This window comes from Pieris napi, chromosome 8 (assembly GCF_905475465.1).
Source record: "Pieris napi chromosome 8, ilPieNapi1.2, whole genome shotgun sequence".
NCBI classification, from domain to species: Eukaryota; Metazoa; Arthropoda; class Insecta; order Lepidoptera; family Pieridae; genus Pieris; species Pieris napi.
The window spans coordinates 10472500-10494277 of NC_062241.1; the positions used below are offsets into that span (position 1 = coordinate 10472500).

The window sequence follows — 21778 nt, forward strand, 5'->3', positions numbered from 1 at the left end:
AATTATAAAAAAGTTTTGGTATTTTGGTTATACGAACTGTAAATCCTGTATAATACGATCCCTATAAATAAACTGTAGGTGATCAGGGGAGGCCATTTTTCCTTTTCCCGTGATATATAGACGTGGGTGTGACGGACGGTCGTTAGTTTTGGCGGCAAAACGTTTTGTCCGAGGTAAATGTGATTGATGGAAGTAATATTTCAAAACCTCAGTCCATTCTTTTGCTGTTCATTTTTTATCGTTACATACATATAGTTTGTTATATTAAATAATTGTTTGTTTTGTATGATTATTGTTTACATTATATAACTGATATTAAATTCGCTAAGTGTTTTATCAAGAAGTAAATGCACGTTATTCATGAATTTTTCATTAGTTGATCAGCCTTTAATGGTTACCTCACTATATTCCTTAACAAATACATTCCATACATTTTATATTTAAGAATTATATACAAAAACATCAGTACTATTATCGTCATTCATATGCGTTCATAATTATACTTATTTGTTTTATTTAAGAACTCTTCGGTCTGTTTTTACCACCGTTAATCATAGTTAACATGCACATGACGAGAGATAGCAGGTTGAAATGGACAACAATTCTTACAGAATGGCAACCACGAGGTGGAAAAAGGAAATGAGGAAGACAGAACAAGGGATGGGCAAACGATATTAAGACAATAGGAGACACAACTAGGACAAGAAGAGCTAACAACAGAAAAGAATTGAAGCAGCTGGAAGAGAGCTATATGTCACAGGACACGCTGATTATCGAAACGGTTACTGTTATTAGATTAAGTTAGGTTATAAATAAAATAAAGGTTCATATATTATACTGGGTGTCAGCAATAAAGGCTTAGTAATAAAAACAACCCTAGGTCGTAAGATCAAACCCCGTCTATGCAACGTCTATGTGTGCATTTAATACATGCTCGTACGGTGAAGGAAAACATTGTGAGGAAAGCGGAATGCCTTAGACCCAAAAGTCGCCGGCGTGTGTTATGCACAGAAGGTGGATAACCTACTTGCCTATTAGAAACAAATTACCACGAAACAAAACGCGGCCAAGCAAGAGTTATGGTCGTCACAATTATTTTATAATCGAAGGAAAGAGAAGGTTTTATATTTTTTAAATAAAACACCATTTTCAAAATATATTTAATATTCAAATAAGTCTTATACTAAGTATAAATTTAATAAGGAACAGTTATTGTCAATACCAAAATATCACAAAACAAAAAATAAAATCACTATTAAATTATTATTGCTAAAAAGCTCTACCGGCGCAATGGGTTTAAATTAAAGCAGCGCTTTTCTATTGTTATATATTACTTTAAATATATTTAATCTATATAAAAAAACTATGTTCTAAGATAGTGCAAAGATTTACTTTGAAGCGGTAGATGGAACCAACATATCATGTATCAAAAATTTTCATACAAATGTTTCTAAGCTAGCGTACCTAAATGTAGATTTCTTCATTATGTATTTTAATATCTTTGAAGTTATACTTCTTTAGGCACGTTATAAAAAATTGATGAGAGTGAAATTTTACGATGCGCGCGCACCGTGACGCAAAATTAACAGAATGAAGTTGCCCACGGAAGATGCTACGGCATTGGACATAATTAAAAAAAAAAAAATAGGAAAAATAATTATATGTTACACTTAATATAAGAGAATAATAATAAATATTTATTCATTTAATTTTTCATATGTAAACTGAACTTTATTGGCTATAATGACTCCTTTTCCAGTCTTTGATTTTTTAATTGTAATTAATTATTAACATGCAATCAAAAACTATTTTTAATAATGCCAAAGAAGTATAACTTTTTAAGCGCATACCTACACGCACCCTTTTTTTTAAATATTATTAATATAAATTTCTTTTTTTTAAATGTTATAATAAATTAATTTTGTCATATTTTTAAATATGCATGTTACTATTAATTATAAAATCAGTAATCAAAACACGCAAGCCATACACTATCCAAAATGGCGGCTTCGTTCCCTTAAATTGTGCTAATACAAGCATTTGGGTCAAATGAGAAAAACTAAATATAGACAATATACAACTTTAATATAGCGCCATCTATTAAGTAAACTGTACAAACGAAAATATATGGTAACTAATCTTTAGTAACAATTTGCACGATGGTGTTAATAATTTTATTACCCTTTTCGTAATGAAGCAAATTTAGAGACGGATCATTAATTTTTTCTTCTAAAAGATTTATAAGCTCTATTCGAATTGCTTTTAACATCTCAGCAACCTGAAAGGAATATTTAAAAAAAACCATTATTATTAGAAACAATATTAAATTGGATCCTATCATCTACGTGATTATTAAATTACTAAATTATAACCCACGTTTATTAATTATACATTTGAAAAATAAAAAAGTCTAAACCACAGAGCATTAATGATAGGATAAGAGATATATTTAATTATTTTTATTACATATTTGATAAATTCAAAACCCGTTTAATTCTTCAGGGTAAAACGCTATTTTCTTAATCTCTTAAAGCAGTTCTTGAATCTCTTAACTCACAATGTTAGTTGTATGTTCAAATTTCAAAAATAAGTGGTATTGTTATGAATAATATAGATTGCCTTAGGATACTCTGTTTCACACATTTTCATTGACTGATAACGTATTACTTGCCTATAAATAAACATTATTTTATTGAAATATTGCAATCTGGTTACTAAAATAATGTTTTTTTTTATAAAATAATTGTTTTATATCACAATTTTATTTATTATTGTTAAATTTATACTCACTTCGTGGTTTTCCACTTGGAACATGATCCAGCCATCTTCCAATGACACAATAAAAGTGCCGTTGTGAAGTTCAACAACCAAATTGCAACCTGAAAAGTTTACTTTGAAGTATATTTCGTCCGAACTGCATTTAAATATGCGCCACAAGACTAAACGAACCTTCTCAGTTCTTATGCTTGTCGACACTAGATGACGTTTCTGATATAATTTTAATTTCTGTACTTTATTTTCACACATTACAGATGGCGCTGTAACTAATAATTTAGATTTAACGCCATCTATAGACTATATTGGTAAACTTTTATAAATGCGGAGGTCATAACCTAAACAACGCAGTTTTAGATCAAATATTTTACTATGTACGTAATTTTCTGATGCATTATATTCAGAAACGTATGGGTCTTAAATATATTTGTTAATATAAATATAATCTTATGTTTTAATTATTTCCTCCCACAGTATATAAATAATATAGTAGATTGCTTAAAGCATTCTAATAAAACACTCATTTCTTATTTGGGTCCAATATTTCAAATTTTATATATAAATCTGATTTGACAACTTCGGTAACTAGATTAAGTTTGATTGAGGTTCTAGAATATGGACTCGAGAAAAGTTTCTACGAGTTTCGAGAACAAAAAAAAAGTGAGATGAAAAAAAACTCTACGTATATTGAGAGAATAGTTGAACAACGATTAGAAATTGCATAGCGGCGTCACAATCGATAGCACAATTTAAAAGGCCGGCAACCCACCCGCAATCCTTCTGCCCATGTGAAGTCTGGCTTCACACCAGGTGAGCCCGTTTACCCCATTCTATAAAAAAACATACCAGAAAACAGAACCAGTGGAACTTGGGGCACCATAGAACACTCCCGGATGAACACTTTGGTTGTCTTGACCTTCTCCTGGTACACCAAATAGGGGCTGGTGTAATGCCCTATTGTGAAGTTAACCGACGACGGATGGAGGGAGACATAACCGTCCGATTTAGTTCGGAATTTTAATTCGTCTGACGTCGCTTGGCGTGGTATAGCACCGCTTGCTTGCATGTGAAACGATTTTTCTGGTGTTAGAACCTAAAACAAAAAACGTACTATAAGCATTAGTTAATAAAACAATAAAGCAGTTTTGGCCTAACTTCAGCGTGCGACTCTCATCCCTGAAGTCGTAGGTTCGATATCCGGCTGTGTACGTAATAACTTTCTATGTGCGCATTTAACATTCGCTCGAACGGTGAAGGAAAACATCGTGAGGAAACCGACATGTCTTAGACTTAAAAAGTCGATGGCGTGTGAAAAAATGAAACAGATACAGAAATCTGAGGCCTAGATCTCAAAAGCTTGTAGCATTTATTTTTTATTTAATAAAACATTCGTGTCAAAATTTTACGCAGCCTCTTCAAAATCGTTATATTTGAGTGAAGATATTACTATACAAAAATCCGTTCGATTATCTGGGGACAAAAACCTAAGGGTAGCATTTAGTTTTTGTAAGCTACCTTTCATTTCTCTATTGCTCCAGCATCAGTAGACTGCGCCTTTTAAATGATAAATTAAAAAAGAGTATTTTGTCATTCCTCAAGTCGCTTATATCTCTAACCTATTTCTAAATAGAGTATTTTTGCCTTGATTTGACGGTCAAGTTACCCCCTTCAACCCCCTCCCCCCCCACTATACTGTTAATGTTAAATTAAAATGAATACCTTAACAACATTCGGATAAAGCGCAGCGCATAGTATAGTGGCCAGCAATCGATCATTGTTTCCGTTGGAATTTAGCTGAAATAAAAAAATACACTCATTTAATTACTTTTTTTTATTTTTAACAGGTTTTCGAAGGTGCATGTGAATTCCTCTGGGGTATATATCTGGGATGGGATATCACCTTCGCAAAAAAGTCATCAAAATCGGCTTATACACGCATACAAAAAATAAATAAGGTCGAACTAAGAAACCTCATCTCCATCTTTTTTATAGTCGGTTAAAATAGTCTATTTCATTTAACGTTAATCCATTTTTTTAAGAACATCCAGTGACGTCATTAATGCAGTTGACCAGATTCAGCACCATGTTGTGCACCTGATACAATTTTTTTTTTTTTTTAGAATATCACATGAAATATATTAATATAGTTACCTCATCTCCCGTCAATTTCGCTACAGAATCCCTCCACATTTTCTTCCTTAATGCAGGCATATCCGGGACGAAGCCTATAGAGGCCAGAAGCCCCAATAATTGGTGTTTAATATCCGCTAGCATTAACAATGTCTTGTGCGAAAGGTAATGTTCGTTCGCGAACACTAAACCCGCGTACGTACTGGATTTCATCGCTTGCTGCCATTTCTGTAATATAATACTACATTTCTCACAGCTGTAACCCACATTAAAAGGAACGAAACCAGGCGCAATTATAAAATTTTGGTGAATGAATTTATCAAATAAATCCAGTGGTTTCGGAGCCTATTCAATGCAAACAAACAATGAAATCTTTACTCTTTATAATATTAGTGTATGGAAAAAGCTATTTTTAATAACTTACTTTATAAGCTTTCAGTGTTGTCAGCTGATCACTATTCGAGCATGCGAACTCACGTCTTTTGGCATCTGCTTCAGCCTGGATTTTAAATAATAAAAAATAATACAAGTGCCAAATTAAAATCTACACAATTCACAATAAAAAAATCATTTAAAGTATTTAGTAATAGTACAAAATTAAAAAAAAAAGTCAAATCTGTGTATACAGGACGTTCCACGATTGGACATTAAGGGAAAGTACCTTAAATATCGTAATAAGGATATTATGCTGATAGAATACTTTATTTTATTTTGAAAACTAAGTATTACAATGATTTTCTAACAATGACTGTTCGGGAAATCGAACCGACTCAAATATAAAAAAAAAAACAAATGTGTAACTCCTTCGAGCAGGATAGTCGCATAATCAGTATCATAATTATCATAACCACAGCAAGACCAAAATGTACTTTGCCTGCGTCTGTCTATAATCTCTGGGCGTAACTCCGACGAAAAAACTAAGAAAATCTGAGCCTGAAAATACCATTGCAATACCAGCACATAGAATAAAAATAAGGTTGTACGTTCTCGATATGTATACTTGGATACGTACAAATGTCACAAAAGCACATAAAACAACAGAAACAAAAATACCTTCTTTCCAAAGGGCGCGACAAACGGGCTCTTATGACTCAAAAAAGCTGCCATCGTGAGTGCCGAGTCCACGCAGCAGAATATAGCACCGAATAGCATTAACTTCCCAATTCTGACATCCACTGGTAACGAGGCAAGGTGCTTCCCGAGCGCTGTGAGCTGAAAACCCTTGTCCAAAGCCCCCACGTCTTGGAGACGTGATAAAGCGCCATCTATGTTGTACTTCTCTGGTGGTTCAATGGTTTTTGCTGAAAACAAAAGTAAACGTTTGGCTTTTGTTGTTTTAAGACATTTGTTTACTCTAGCGCGGTCTTACCCTTTTCGTAAATAAATAAGGCTAAAATTAAAACATAACATGTAGTCCAGTCATTTTAGGCCAAATTAGGTGCATATCTCGGAAAATCGACATACCCAGCATATTACCACAAAAACTTGTATTTTGGCATCCTTAAACAGTTCTCAAAATTCACATATGGATGGTCGCAAGTTTTAAAGTCAGAGGTCAAAGGTCAAAAATATATTTTTTTTAATTTTTTTGCAAATATCTCGTTCTCTATGGGTTTTAAGGTATTTATTATCAATATTATAGTGTACCTATATGAACACGAATTATCTGCGTAATACGAAAATATTTCGGGTTTTAGCTAACTATAACAAGAATTATGAAGACGTTGACATTATCCCCCTTACCAAAGAGGGTGTGACGAAATATTTAGAGAAGCGGGAAGAATTTATTTAGCAGTAGTTAACAATTTAGTTTTTTCTTTAAAATATTGTTTAATGTTTTTTTTAAATATATTAATACTTAATTGACATATGTTTTCTGATTCGTATATTTTGCGTATCGATGTAATCTGTTTTGGCATTGTATACTGTGTTTTCTTTTATAATATAGATATGTGCAGCTGCAAAATTACTTATAAATAAATAAGACTTACCGAGAACTTCGTGAACGCTCATATTCTGAAACAACGGTAGTATCTTCAGCTTCAGCAGCAGCTGTTCTAGCGGTACCCTATGTATTTCCGGCACAGGTTGTTCTGCTATATGGTACTTGTATCTATGTGAGGTAAATAAGTGTATACAGACACCCGGCATCACTCGTCCCGCTCGACCGGAGCGCTGTTTCGCGTTGGCACGTGATACCCAAACCAAGTCTAGAGATTCCATGTTACGATTTGAATCGAATCTGTAATTATAATTGAATGTTAATAAAAATAATAATAAAGACTAAGTGACCGTTCAAGTATTACGTCACGCAATTTTTGGAGATTATTGGCCCCCCCCCCCCCCATTTAACGCGCCGTAACGTTTTTCTGTACCCAAGTATAGAAAAACGTTTCGTGACTCTTTATACCTAAACGTTACCATTATGTCGTGTAAAGAACTGGAAAGTTGAAAATAATATTGACAATAACGGCTTAATTCACCGCCCCGCATCGTAAAGTTGTACAAAAGGACCCCCCCCCCCACAAATTTGTTACGTAATACTTGAACGCTCCCTAACAAGCCGTGACTTGTTTAAGCTATCGCGGATTATGGTTAAGAATATCCATAGAGCAAAATCACCTGCATCATGAGCATACCCCACATTCACACTACACAGCCGAATTAGGTATTACTTAGTTAAATGAATTGAATAATTTTTATTGCTTTTTCCCTTATAAACGTTTGAACCTTTTTGTAAATATTACGTATTCCATCTTTGGCTATATTTTGACGTGATAACGTCTTTAAAATCGTTTTAGTCGGGTGACATGTTCAGAAACTTGTGTCACACCAAAACCTCACGAGCGCGATCGCAGGTATAACGAGAGAGAGACGGACCGATCTCCCGTCTCATCTCGAGCGCTGCCAGTCATTCCGTGAATGTATGAAGAAAAATGTATATCATAGTCGAATAAGTAAACTTGTCATTTTACACCCGAAATTTATCATCAAAAGTGTGAATAAAACGATAGATGTAATTTAAAATTTGAAAAAATTGTTATCTTCATTAATTCCTTACTTCCCAAAAACTTATATCACCAATAAGACGTTATCACGTAAACATCTCGATCGTAAACCTACTTTACAAACAACCAATTTTTTTTTTTAGTGTAAGTGTTTGCACACCTCAACATACAAATTTTGTATATATAACACTGACGAGAGAAGTGTATGCCATGATGAATTTTAATGCGCACATAGTAAGAAAGTCCATTGGTGCACAGCTGGGGATCGAACCTAAAACCTCAGGGATGAGAGTCGCACGCTGAAGCCACTAAGCCAACACTGCTCTTCTAAAGCATGATACTCAATATATCTTCGAGTACGAGTATTAAATGGGCATAGAAAGTGCACACCTGTGATTAGAACGTATGACCTTAGGGTAAAAAGTAAAAAAAGTAAAAGAATATACCTTTTCTCCTTCATCCTGCCTCCATCAATAACAAACACACAGTCATCAATAGTGACCGATGTCTCAGCGATGTTGGTCGATAGCACGATCTTCCGAACTCCAGGTCCCGGGTTCATGAACACAGATGCTTGTTCCTCACTTGACAGTGTTGAATGTAGAGGTATTAATTTGTATTTTCCGGTTCTGGAATAAAATAGGTTTTCTGTAAGAAGTATCTTTTTAGGCATCCAAGAACGTATGCTATAAGTGTATGTTTGTCCACTAATTTCTCGGAAACTAAAAGTCTTATGGATTTTATCTTGTTATTCAAAAGTATATCCTAACTTTTAACAAAATCCAAAATTGTTTATGTAGTTTATGTTGTATATGAAAACTATATATAATATATATATAGTAGTTGCCTGGAAGAGATCGCTCGAAAGCGACAAGGCCGCCAGATGCCCTCCTTTTTATATAGTTGAAGTGTTAATAAATAAATAAATATAATATTTTAAAATTGGCAAAACAGAAAAAAAATATGTGAATTAATCTGAAATATAATATTTTTTTTATCAATTGTATCTGAACTAATCATATCATTATTTGCTTGTTTTTTAATTAACGCTTACAGCCTTTTTTGCCTCTCATTTTGAATTAAAAAGTCCTTATTCCGAAGAACGATATATCTCACCAAAATATGTTTTAGTATTATAAACAATTCCTATTTTTTTATAATATCTCTCTTCCTGATACTGCGACGAAGCACCATTTATCCAACAAAATGATTAAGTATTTACAATCAAGAGGCAGTACAGCCTTCCGCGGCTTTCACTTCAACCTCCTAATAAAACTTTTCCTGTCAACACACACACACTCGACTTTCTAGAATAACGTGCTAACGCTCTGTTATATGACTCAAAACTTGGCGATTAAAAAGACTGGCGGAAAGTTTCTTGCCAGTTCTTGCCCGCTCTACGCTCTTGACTAGCGAAGTGGTAGTAAATGTAAATTTACAATTAATTTAACTTCTTTCTGACAATTTATAATTGTACTTGTTTACCTATATGAATAAAGATATTTTGAGTTGGACCTCGGTGTCACACATACAAAGGCACCATATGTCAGAATGTGTCCCATGGGGGGCTGAATCTTTTTACATGCTTTATATTAGCTTCACCTGTATGTATGTATGTAACCGACTCCTTCGGACTCGATTTTGACCCACTTTAAACGGACAGATTTTATTCAAATTTTGCGCACCTGTCAAAGATCGATGACAATGCAATAATCCGAAAAAAAACTAAAAAATAAATAATAGTTTAAAAAAACTAAAAAAAAAGCTCGCTTTTTCACAATAATACCAGTATATTTTGTTCATTACCATTTTCAGCCTAAATTAGGAATTATTTTTCACTTTTTAGTTTGATGTGCTTTAAAAGCGTGTTTTTTAGTTTTTTTTAAACTATTATTTCTTTTAGTTCCTTGTAAACGTGTTTTACATTTTTTATTAAGTTTTTTGTCAAACTTGCAGTTAGGCACTGACGGTTCATGTTTTAATTATTATTAGATTTAAGTTTGGTTTAAAAATCCTTCATTTACTTACTTTGGACTAAATGTATGGCTTTCAGCTAGTTGATCATGGAGCGACATTATTTCACCAATTCCAGGAAGAAATATTAGAATAGCGCCCTCTTTTGGCCAGTTGTGGTCACCGGACACAATATATGTTAGAACGTGTTCTATTAGTTCTATATTTATCTAAAAATGTATTTAAAAAAATATATTTTTTTTTTATAAATAAACAGTTATGTTAATTATAATAACAACTTCTTTTCTTCTCTTAAGTCTTTAACTGTTAAGTAAAGAAACATATTATATAAACAATAGCGAAACCGACAGACGGCCCTGTACATACGTCTATACTAATATTATAAAGAGGAAAGGTTTGATTTTTTGTTTGTTTGAAATGAATAGGCTCCGAAACTACTGGACCGATTTCAAAAATTCTTTCACCGTTGGTAAGCTACACTATTCCCGAGTGACATAGGCTATGTTTCATTTTCAAAAATTAGGGATAAAATTAGGAATGCTTACTAAAACTTTAATAATCTAACCCAAGGTGTAAAAAAATAAACAAAAACTTCCATCAATCGTGTGGGCTGCGAAAACTATTAATGATAGAACAAAATGATGTATTACAATTTTTCAGGACACATTACTATCTATTAAAAATGTCGCAACAGCATGTCTCTATCTTTTATAGTTACGTCACAATAAGCGTCCTTTTGTTATTTTTTTTTATTAAAATAACTACCGCTAGAGAAGGCTCTTTATTCGTACCTAGGTATTGATCCTTATCAAAATAAATACCAACGTTTCACATAAGCTACAATTTAATGGCATAACCGCCAAAAAAGCATGGTGGATTGGTGTTCTCCTGCCGTTTCTCTTAAATAGTTTACTACTATGTAATATAACAAAAATCTTAGCTACAGCAACGCTTGGCCGAGTCTACTTGTTTTAAATACAAAGAAACATCTAGTTGTAAATCTAAACTATTCTCGAATCCACTTAAACACACACAAATTTTATCAAAATCGGTCCAGACACGTAGAAGTTTTATCACAAACACGTGCACAGGAAAAGGTAGTGGAAAAAACCTAAACATTTTTAATCAAATCAGTCAACCAGTATTTTAATCAAATCATGACGTATTAGCGTATTTTTTACCTTTTCCGTATCCATTAAAAACAGATTTTTCCAAGTCACCCTGTTGCATTTCGGATACCGAGCCAGAACCTGAGATATAGTGAGGTTCTCGTCTCGTATCGACATTTTCGGTTCCACGCATGCTTCCGAACGCACATCCGACGTCTCGATTTCCGTTTCGAAATCGATCTTTTTATCAGCTAAAATATTTAAGTGGAAAACGTTAAGCTTTGGAAACTAAAGCACATTTTTGCGTCTATTTAAATGATTAATGTTAGTAAATTGCTAGTTATAGTAGTCTAAACTTAATCTGTTATATAATTTCAAATATATTAAAAAATAACCTTTCTTTATTTTCCGAGCGAAATGGCCATTTTCTTCTAATACATAATTTGTTAAATCCATTATTTCTTCTAAAAATACTTGTTCCACGGGAAATGTTCGACCTGAAAATTACATTATAATTACTATATATCATAACTAAAACACTGAGCCAAAATTGATGAGTTAAATTTTAAATTTCAAGAGAGAACAAACCACAAAAGTTCTATAATATTTTCAGTAATAATACTATAATATAATGTAAATCACGATGTACCTGGAATTTCCAAAACAGGAACCTTGTCAAAGTAATCAGAGAACAAATCCGCATTCAAAGTCGCACTCATCAGTACTACCCGTAGATCCTTCCTCACTTTAATAAGGTCCCTTAAAATGAGGAGAAGAAAGTCACTCTCTTCCGACCTCTCATGGACCTCATCGACGATTATATGTGTAACAGAGGTTATTTGGGGGTCATATTCCAGTCTACGTAATAAAATACCCGTAGTACAAAATGATAGCCGAGTTTTTGAGGACATTTTGTTTTCGAGTCGTATCTGAAATTATTTAATACAAAAACGTTATCTAAATGTTGACTATCAGTGTTGTGCATTTGCTTATTAGCTTCAAAGTTTACTCATTGGTCTAGTGGTTAGTACCCCTGACTGCGAATCCATGGGTGCCGGATTCGATCCCCGGCTGAGACGAACATCGATGTGATGAGGATTTGGTGTTGTGCTTAGGTCTTGGGTGTTTAAATATGTATTTAAAATGTCTATCTATCTATAATATGTATGTATCCGTTGCCTAGTACCCATAACACAAGCTTCACCAGCTTAGCATGGGACTAGGTCAATTGGTGTGAATTGTCTTTAAAAAAAAAATGGTGAACTTATTTTTTTCACAGGTACGGTATTTATAAACAAAATATTTTCAAAGAAAATAATATGTCAGTATACTATATAGTAGCTTAATGTTTCATAGTACGATTCGTAACCTTGGATATAAAATAACACCTCCTCGTATGAAGGTAGATATGTCAGTTTACAGACCTTAAAAATTAAAATTAATGTCACTGCATGAAAAAAAATTAACTTACAATAATCATTGTAGCATTGAGAGTGAGAGGAGGAGCCTGCCTACCATTGACGTATGCGAAGGAAGCTAGACAGACTGGCGCCGTAACGCGTTACGTAACGAAGCGGTTTACCCTCCCATAAGAAGTTACCACTTCAATATGACCGATAGGGAAACCTTCCTATGTTGTTACTTTATGTGTGTATGCGGTTAAATTATATATATTACGGATTAGCTGACCCGGAAAACGTCGTTTTGCCATGTATATTATTTCTAGGAAACATTTTTTTAGTTCAATAAAAATAACTATCTATTATATTAAAAAAAGGGGTTGATCGTAGAGGGGTGAAAATATAAGGGTTGTATATATTTCTATATGTTGTATCATAAAAAAATAAAAACAAAAAAATTGTTAAAAAATTAAAAAAAAATTGGGGTGGACAACCCTTATCACTTAGGGGTATGAAAAATAGATAGTAGCCGATTCTGAGACCTACTGAATATGCATATAAAATTTCATAAGAATCGGTCGAGCCGTTTCGGAGGAGTATGGTAACTGACATTGGGACACGAGCATTTTATATTTAAGATATTTTGAGAAAAACTCACCTGATAACCAACAACTTGGCCAGTCTTCTCAACCCGTTCCTCTGCCACTCTATCAGCCACGCCGATAGCAGATATCCGTCTCGGCTGAGTGCATACAATTTCCACATGCCGGGGCTCCTTATTGAAGTTCTCTAACCATTCATCCAAAATGTATTGCGGCACCTGTGTACTCTTCCCACACCCCGTTTCTCCACTTATCACTATTACCTGAAATGTCGATATAATAATGTTGATCTACACTTTATAGAACCGGAAACACTGATTCCAATTAAAATATATTTTGCAGATAGACCGTTTATACATATTTATAGAAAAAATAAAAAAAAAGTCTAAGAACCTTCATCTTGTTATAAGACAATTTTTGTGAAGTTATTTTTGAATGAAACAAATTCTGAACAAAATTGTCAATGACATAATTTAATTTCAATGATTACTATGATAATCTATAAATCAATATATCTGTGGCCATAGGTCAGAATATGGGGTATGTTCCGATATACACTGCGAGTACTGTATAGTGCTCCCACTGTTCAAAAATTCGTTCCGCTATGGACTGCCAGTATACAGCCGCAGCGTCCTAGGGAAATATATGACGTCACAAATCCCCGCTATACTTCTACTGCGAGCACTGGCGTTTTCGAGGTAAGGTACTCGCAGTGCTTTGATCACGTGATCAATCAAAACCACTTGAATGCCTAACGGCTGATATAACTTACAGTTTAATAACAAACATTTAAAATTCTAACTTACTTTCTTTGTAGTATTAATTCAATTGACAGTTAATATTAATATAGATTTTTTTAATGCGATAATACTCCAATAATAGTTTTTCTTGTTGAATTGAAAAACTTTGATGCACTCATTTGAAAACTGTGTCGAAAAACGAAGCTGACTAGTATACTGGACTGCGTTCCGTTTTAAATTGTAACCAGTATAGCTGGCTATAGAGAAACGGTTTCACAGTATACTAAATTGACGGTACTCTGTACAGTGGTCGCAGTGTATATCGGAACATACCCATGATACATGCCACTTTTATTGCTTTACAGGACAAGCAATTAAATTATTAAGAAATCTTGAAGGCACTATTTAAATATGAAACACTCGATATATGAATGAATGTACTTATCATTGTCTGATCTATGACCACAGATATATAGGCCGGCAATGCACTTGCGAGCCTTTTGGCAATGTGAGTGTCTATGGGCGATGGTCTGGTCTGATGGGATGGTCTATCACTTAAAATTAGGGGAACCTCCTGCCCGTTTGCCTCCTGTTATGTAAAAACCTATAATAATATATTCAATGAACATGGATGACTGCAAGGAACAACTAGTGTAATTTTATATTATAAATTAAATGGGTATATATATATGTATACATATATGTATTTGGAATTCTCTTGATACACTTCCAACTATAAAAAAAGCTTGGGAATCATTCTGATTTTCTATCTGTTTATTACATTTTTGAGAATGATTTGAACATGGGGATACATTACATATGAAATATATTTTTGATTAGTATGTGGTAAAATCGTTAATAGTTTTAATTGTTGATAACATAGATATATGTTAGTCTTAAATCATATATGCATTCAAGGTAAATTGGTAAGTATTAGTGTCTTCTGACTTTATATAAACTAACCGAAAAACAATTAGCAAGACTACTTGAAGCTATTCTAACTATATTAATGTGGTTACAGACAAATTTAATTCAAAGTAGTTATACCTGTGATTTTTTCATTGCATTTAAAATGTCATTCCTCTTCTGCCAAGCCGGTAATTTTTTCCTGGCGGACATCATTTTATTGTACCTATTGTTTTCCGGTTTTTCAAAATATCTCTTTGAAATTTCTCTATTTTCTTTCATCATGTTTTCAATATTTACACTAGGTCTATTATCTTTAACCTTACTTATACTATAATGAGACGGCTTTTTAATATTACTTTCTATGTTTTCAAGTTGTGGTAACAAAGAGTCAGTTGCACTCGGGAATTCTTTTGTGGCAAATTGGATATAATTTAAGATTTCATCTTCGTTATTTAATAATTCAACTAAAGAGTACACACATGGTATACCATCACGTGTAAAATTAAGTGCTTCTTCGTATAGTCTTGCTGTTATTAATAAACATGTGCGTTCTGGGATCAATTTAGTACTAGTCTCTAACTTAAAAAATATTAATGGAGATTCGTATGGGTATACACTGTCTTTGGGAAACCGTATCTCCAATTCATAATTAATAGGGTCGCTTTTCTCTTCCACTACATTTTCGACTTTGACTTCATGTAAAAATTTACATTTAGCACCAAACCTGCAAGGGCCGCTCAAAAACAGTTTACAAACTTCTTTCTTTTTCGTTTTGAAATTAACATTTTCCTTTTTTCTAATTACCATTGTTTTTTCATAAATTTTGGATAAATAATTCATACTAATTTTCACACTCCATGTGTGTGTGTCCTTTATTCTAAATATACTATCATAGATGGATTCAAGAACGGCAATTTCGTCATTTCTCATTTCTAAGAGCTCTGATTCAGGAGGTATATTATCAGGTTTCTTCTCTGAATGTGCATTAAAATATTTATATGATAAGATTTCCAGTGCCTTATCTGTGCTCTCTTCTGCCATTTGCAATGCTTCAGAACAATGTGCCTTGTGAAAATGATATCTAGAAATGAATAAATAATTTAGGAATGTTAATAAAAATTGAAGACATGCTCTGCTAATCACAATAGCAACTCGACTTCAATGTTGAGTTTATGTAGAAGGTTGTTATCACTTAGTATTTATTTAATAACTAAACAATTACCCTAACAGCTAATAAACTATGTAATAGTTGTGTTACTTAATTTTATACAATTTGTCAGGCATATTTCTAAAAATACTATATATTTACCATTTATTCAACATATTAAAAGTAAAATAGTGAATAACAATTGACAAATACATAATTTATATACTGTGAAATAAAACATTTAATGTTGCTTTTGCAAATTCGCTTTGGGGCCATGGTGAAATAATGGATTAAATTTGTTAACAAAATTGTCAGAATCTAATTAAATCAAGTGATATTGCTATTGGACTAATTATTCTAAGGAGTATAATAAATTCGCCATAGTATTGTTTTATCTTGAGTAATTCAAGTATACTATTTATATATCAAAAATAAGTTATATATGTTGCTTTTACAAAATGAAATAAGTCTGAACTATTTTTAATATTTACACAGACCTTTCTAATTTTGCTAATGCAAATTCTCTAAGTCTTACTTCAGGTGTCTTGACATCATCTTTTATAGTTAATGAATAATCAAAACCTCCTTGCACCACCAGGTTGCCTCTTTCCATCCAATATTTATTGCCTAGGTTTGATCCTTTGTCCTGAAAAGGCAAATGAATTATTTTATATACAATTACTTCCAATATTAAGGTTATATATACATACACCTTTATGCTCACTTGATAGGGACATACATTATAATCTTTGCTTCAATAAAAATTCTGATAATAGTCATTAACGGGAACTATATTAGTTAACTTTATAACTGAAAAGCCTTTATTGTTTTATTACTCTTTAGTCTGGTTATATAATTAATATTATAAGTTGTTTCACCCAGCCATCAAGGATTTTTTATTTAACAAAAGGACAGTAAAGGGGAAGATATAGTGAAGTAATTATATGTGAAAACTTAAGTAGTTATTATTTTTTAATAAAACTGCTACATTATTATATTATTATTTAATGTAAGTAAACTTTACCTTATAATTGCTAGCGCTTCCAAATTTGAAATCAGGTCCATGAATAAATCTTAATGTATCCAAAAGAAGTTTTTGGGAATCGGGATGAAGTCTAATGGTCTGCATTTCCACTTTAAGAGTTGGATGTGGGTCTTCATCTTGGGGTTTTTCCTTCTGTTTTCTAATAGGAACAATGTGCTTTCATTATAAAAAAATATATGTATGTTCGATTATTTAGTTGAGTTTAACAAAATTGTGCAATCTTATTTTAAAAAAATAATAATAAAATAATACCGGATACGAGCATCCACAGGCTCACGAAGGAAAATATCTTCAGCTAGTTGTTTACTGAGTTGATCCATTGTATACAAAATAAATAAAAAACAAATTTATTAAAATTCTCCTTGTATTAAATTTATTATAGGTTAAAATTTTGAATGTTGTTCTGAGGACTCAAATCAATTCACAATTCAGACTTCACACTTCAGACAACGATGACAACTGACAATTTACATCTTAATTCTTAAATGCAGGAGTGACAGCTTATTTACTTTTTTTATTGCATTTCGCTGATATACATTTTAACGAAATGTTTTATAATTTCGCGTACTGTGACTTATATTAGTAAAATTGTATGCCTGGCGATAACCTCAATTTGTATTATCAACATAATACTTAATAAAACTTTACTGTATTCCATTACGATTTTATATACATACTTATATATTTTATATGATAAGGCATCGACGTTTCTTTATAAAAACCTTCGCAAAACGAAGTATACCTAATGACCGTTATCGGGTTATCTGGTTGACCATTTGAAGGTAAATAATGGATACATGACAATAAAACGTTTTAGACATTAGAGGTAATTGTCGCAATAAACATTTCTTCGAGATGGTCACTTGAATTTATTAGACAATAAAAATTGGAATTAATGTCCACTTCAGTTAAGGCCAGTATTTTTCCTGATGTGCTCTATGATCTTAATATAGTGTTTTAAAATGGAAAATTAATATATCTATCCATTTTATTCACGGTTATATCTTCTAGATCTTCATAATATAACTTAAAGGAACGTATTGGTGTTACATGGGCCACAACAGTCGACATCCACAACATGGCCAGGTGCAATTTAAGAATACATATAGGAGAATAATTATTCAAAATAATTAGCCTCACAATTTACGTCTAGTCTGTTACAAACATAACACAATAAACATAGAGTGTAACAAATTATCAATCAATGCTAGAGTCCGCGCCACCACTCATTGCCGACGGGAACCCTGAGAACTAAATTTGTCGTTACAGTGAAATATTATTTTATTCGTTTTAAGGTAAAATATTAGAAACAAATCTTGGAGAGTAGTTCGCTAATTTCATATTAATTTATGTTACTTTGGGGTAAAATAGCCTTGCACCTAGCACTAGCAACTTATTACTACGCTACTCGCTAGCGCCACGTCTATCGGCATTCAGTGGTGGCGCGGACTCTATTACATATTTGACATCAGGAAATGTCAGTCTATAGAATATACAAAGAAATCTTCAAGCCCGCATGATAAAAAATAATTTAATGAAAGTAGAACTGTATGTTTTTTCTAAAATAAATTTGAAGTATTTGACAGTTGAGGTAGTGTGATGTTTAGAAAACTAAATTTGTATGAAAATTTGTCGACACGAATTGTTGTTTCATACATATTTAATTTTCGACTTTCTACATACACCAGGTACTTTAAGGCATCTTGACTAAGCCCAGTTACTACAGAAATACAGACATTAAGAGAGGTTAAATAGTATTTCAGTAACGCATTAACTGTTATAATATAGAATAAGTAATGACTACCTAATTAATAAGTCAAAGATCGTAGCAGCCGCAGAAGAAATTAATTCACGTTGCACCTTTTAGCATTGCTACCTTGAATACTAATTTAAGAATCCGGATCTGAACTTCTATGTTAAATTCTATACTATAACTTCTATGGTTTTTACGAGTACTATAAATTTCGATAAAGCGTAAAAAACTCACGTTTATATCCGTTATTCGAGTGGACATTAGTTTATGAGTAACAGATAACAGTAATTTGACCTATATTGAAGGTTTAAAGCAAGACACTAAACTAATATTGTTTTTATTTACGATATAAGGCTCCGCTCAGGTCGGCCATTCTTACGGAGTAAGAAAACTTTTTGATAAGGCGTCAAATGTCTTGGCGACTGGTTACTTATGTCTTGCGCACATAATTGTGCATTATTGCCAGTCTCAATAGAGATTAAAAGTGGCCGGGTTCACGGGGCACCAGGGTGACAAAAGATTTTCTGCCTTTAAAGAAATTGGGAAGCAGATCTGAGCCCTATTCATTCCCCAAAGCGTGTTAAACAAATTGAATTTTAACCCTATAGAAGTAATCCTAACTATAGGACTCACCATATAGCAACACGACGTACAGTAATGACTGACGATGTCCATTGTTAACGGTAACTGACTACCGCGAATTGCATAAGCAATAGTTTATTTTAAAAACCGGTAAATAGAAATACCCCTAAATCTACCGCGAGTTAGTCCTAAATAAAGGTTTCCTTATTACCCGGGTGATAATTACCACGAGAAAAGCATTTCCAATATCAGTTATTGGGCACGCACAAAATACAATATATACTTCTCAAATCCTACGAGACCTAAACCGGATGTAGTCCATGGATAAAAGATCCTTTGACTCAATCTATTAATATTCCTTTGACTCAATCTATTAATATTCAGCAAGTGATACACGTAATGACACGTCGTCAAACAAAAACGGCATTAATTTTCACTAACAATACATCGGAAGCTTTTGGGAAAATACATGCATCCCAATTGCTTTATTATTATTCACAAAAATATCCTTAATTAACATAAGATGATCTTTCATACTTTGGATATCGCATATTCATTATCTATAACATATTTCGCGGGTATATTAAAGGATGCACAAAATGTTCTTTGGGCCAACCCCAGCCAAAACCCTACCGAGGACTTTATTAGAAATTTTACGAAATAAATAAATTGTGGGACAAATCATCCAGTATGGCCATACAAAAGAAACATTATATTCTAGTTATTAAGTCGTAGTTTACTTTCTTCTTGACGTTTCAATGACATTACGTGCAATAACCTTAATACTTCAAGTGACGTAGAATGTAAAGAGGCTTTTACGGTAATCCGTAATCCTGGAGATTAGGCTGGTGCAAATATTTGTGACATACTGATAGACAATTATACCATCAAGGTTTTTGCGAATACAGATCTACTATCTAATATCTATACGTCTTTCTTCATTGACTATTTAAACATATTACAAAAACTGGAAATATAATTGTATTATTTGGAAAAGTGGTTAATGATTGAATGTCTACAATGTACACACCGAATGAAGTCTAATCTTTAGAGACTGTCGATACTATATAAAATAAATATTATAACTTTGCGAAATACTAAGTAGGTTATCTAAGTACTTACAATTTAAGTGGATTTAATAGAAAACCAAATAACTTTCACTGTACTATCAAACGCAGAAACAATGAGCTATTTGTCACCATTCATAATACATATATTAAAAAATAAAATAACTCAGTGACGCTACTACCTTTTTCAGTCTGGGCCTCAGATTTCTGTATCTGTTTCATTATCATTTGTCAATCTAATAGGCAAGTAGGTGATCAGCCTCCTGTGCTTGACGCATGCCGTCGACTTTTTGGGTTGGCAAGCCGGTTACCTCACTATGTTTTCCTTTTACCGTTCAAGCGAATGTTAAATGCGCACATAGAAAGAAAGTCCATTGGGTTCACTACCGGGGATTGAACCTACGACTTCAGGGTTGAGGGTCGCACGCTGAAGCCACAAGGCCAACACTGCTCTATCAGATTATTCATTAGTGACTATAGATTATAGTGTTATTTTTAATTCTATCAAGTATTGGGTTTTAAAATTCAAATTAATTTTGAATTTCAAGAACCCGTCAAAACGCTTATCTAAGCAAATTAGGCGCACCTTGTGAATGTATCGTCGAGAGAGATAGTTAATTTGTGATCTTAGACATAAACATTTATTAATAACGAAACTCAATCTTATGGGACTATGAATTACAATCTCGAGAGATCTGGGTATTTTGAGGATCTGAAAATAAAATTGTCGCACCAGTCCCTGCGATTCTGTAACTCACTTTTCGAACTCACACAGCGGTTTTCGCATCGGCGGTCGCTCTCAAATCAGTCGTGAAGCAGTCATTTTGTGATTTGGCATTCTGAAAAACAATAAACTACAAGCTCCCACCTTTTCAGAAGGTTCGCACCTTCTGAAAAGGGCTGTGAAAACCGCTGTGTGAGTTCGAAAAGTGAGTTACAGAATCGCAGGGCAGTCCCTGTATGACGCACAGATACCGGCACTTCTTGAACATTAAACAAGGGAGTGGGGGAAAGTTTGCGGAGCGCGGGACACAAACGTCAACTGATTTACCAATCACGCGATCGACATGACACTAACGTAAGTACTAAACTAAGCTGAGATATGTCTGGACTAAGATGGCCTAAGGATTTGACGAGTATTTTAATTTTTGTAACATTATATATGTATTTTGCTTGCCTTAACAAAATTGTTTGGCAATTATGGCAAGGGTAACTCTTTAGTTCTCAACTAAGGACTATGTTTACTTCAAATCAACTTAATTTTATTTATTAAATAAATTACATGCTTTTGCAATTTGCAAATATTGCTTTGATGTACAATAAAAATAATTTAAACGATAATTTTAACAATAAGGCCTCTATAACAGGAAAGTTGTATTGAAAATACATTGACGTTCCTTTGACAAATTCACATTAGGGGGAAAAACTTTAGATTAGGTTTATTTGGTGTATATGGGTGTAGTAAACTAATTTGATGAGTCAAGTAGTACGTGGAGCGACACTCGTAGTTAAGAATTTTGCCTACTTCAGATGAGAA

At 33.0% G+C, this 21778-nt stretch overlaps 1 protein-coding gene across 2 annotated transcripts; it reads right to left on the reverse strand.

The window, feature by feature from the left end:
- Window positions 1–2066: 2066 nt before the first annotated feature.
- On the reverse strand, window positions 2067–17262 carry LOC125051772 (putative ATP-dependent RNA helicase DHX57). Of its 2 annotated transcripts, XM_047652321.1 has the most exons (18): window positions 17092–17262; window positions 16819–16978; window positions 16292–16440; window positions 14786–15728; window positions 13055–13261; window positions 11646–11925; window positions 11392–11493; window positions 11069–11247; window positions 9942–10096; window positions 8360–8542; window positions 6897–7147; window positions 5959–6206; window positions 5330–5404; window positions 4927–5133; window positions 4495–4569; window positions 3622–3868; window positions 2791–2879; window positions 2067–2278 (listed from the first exon to the last, which is right to left on the reverse strand). In XM_047652321.1, the coding sequence occupies exons 1-18, from the start codon at window positions 17157–17159 to the stop codon at window positions 2135–2137; spliced, it is 3762 nt and encodes a 1253-aa protein (XP_047508277.1). In that variant the 5' UTR covers window positions 17160–17262; the 3' UTR covers window positions 2067–2134. The 2 variants fall into 2 exon arrangements, with proteins under 2 accessions (XP_047508277.1, XP_047508278.1); XM_047652322.1 differs by lacking the exon at window positions 17092–17262 and having other exon boundaries at window positions 16330–16440; window positions 16819–16960.
- Window positions 17263–21778: the final 4516 nt, after the last annotated feature.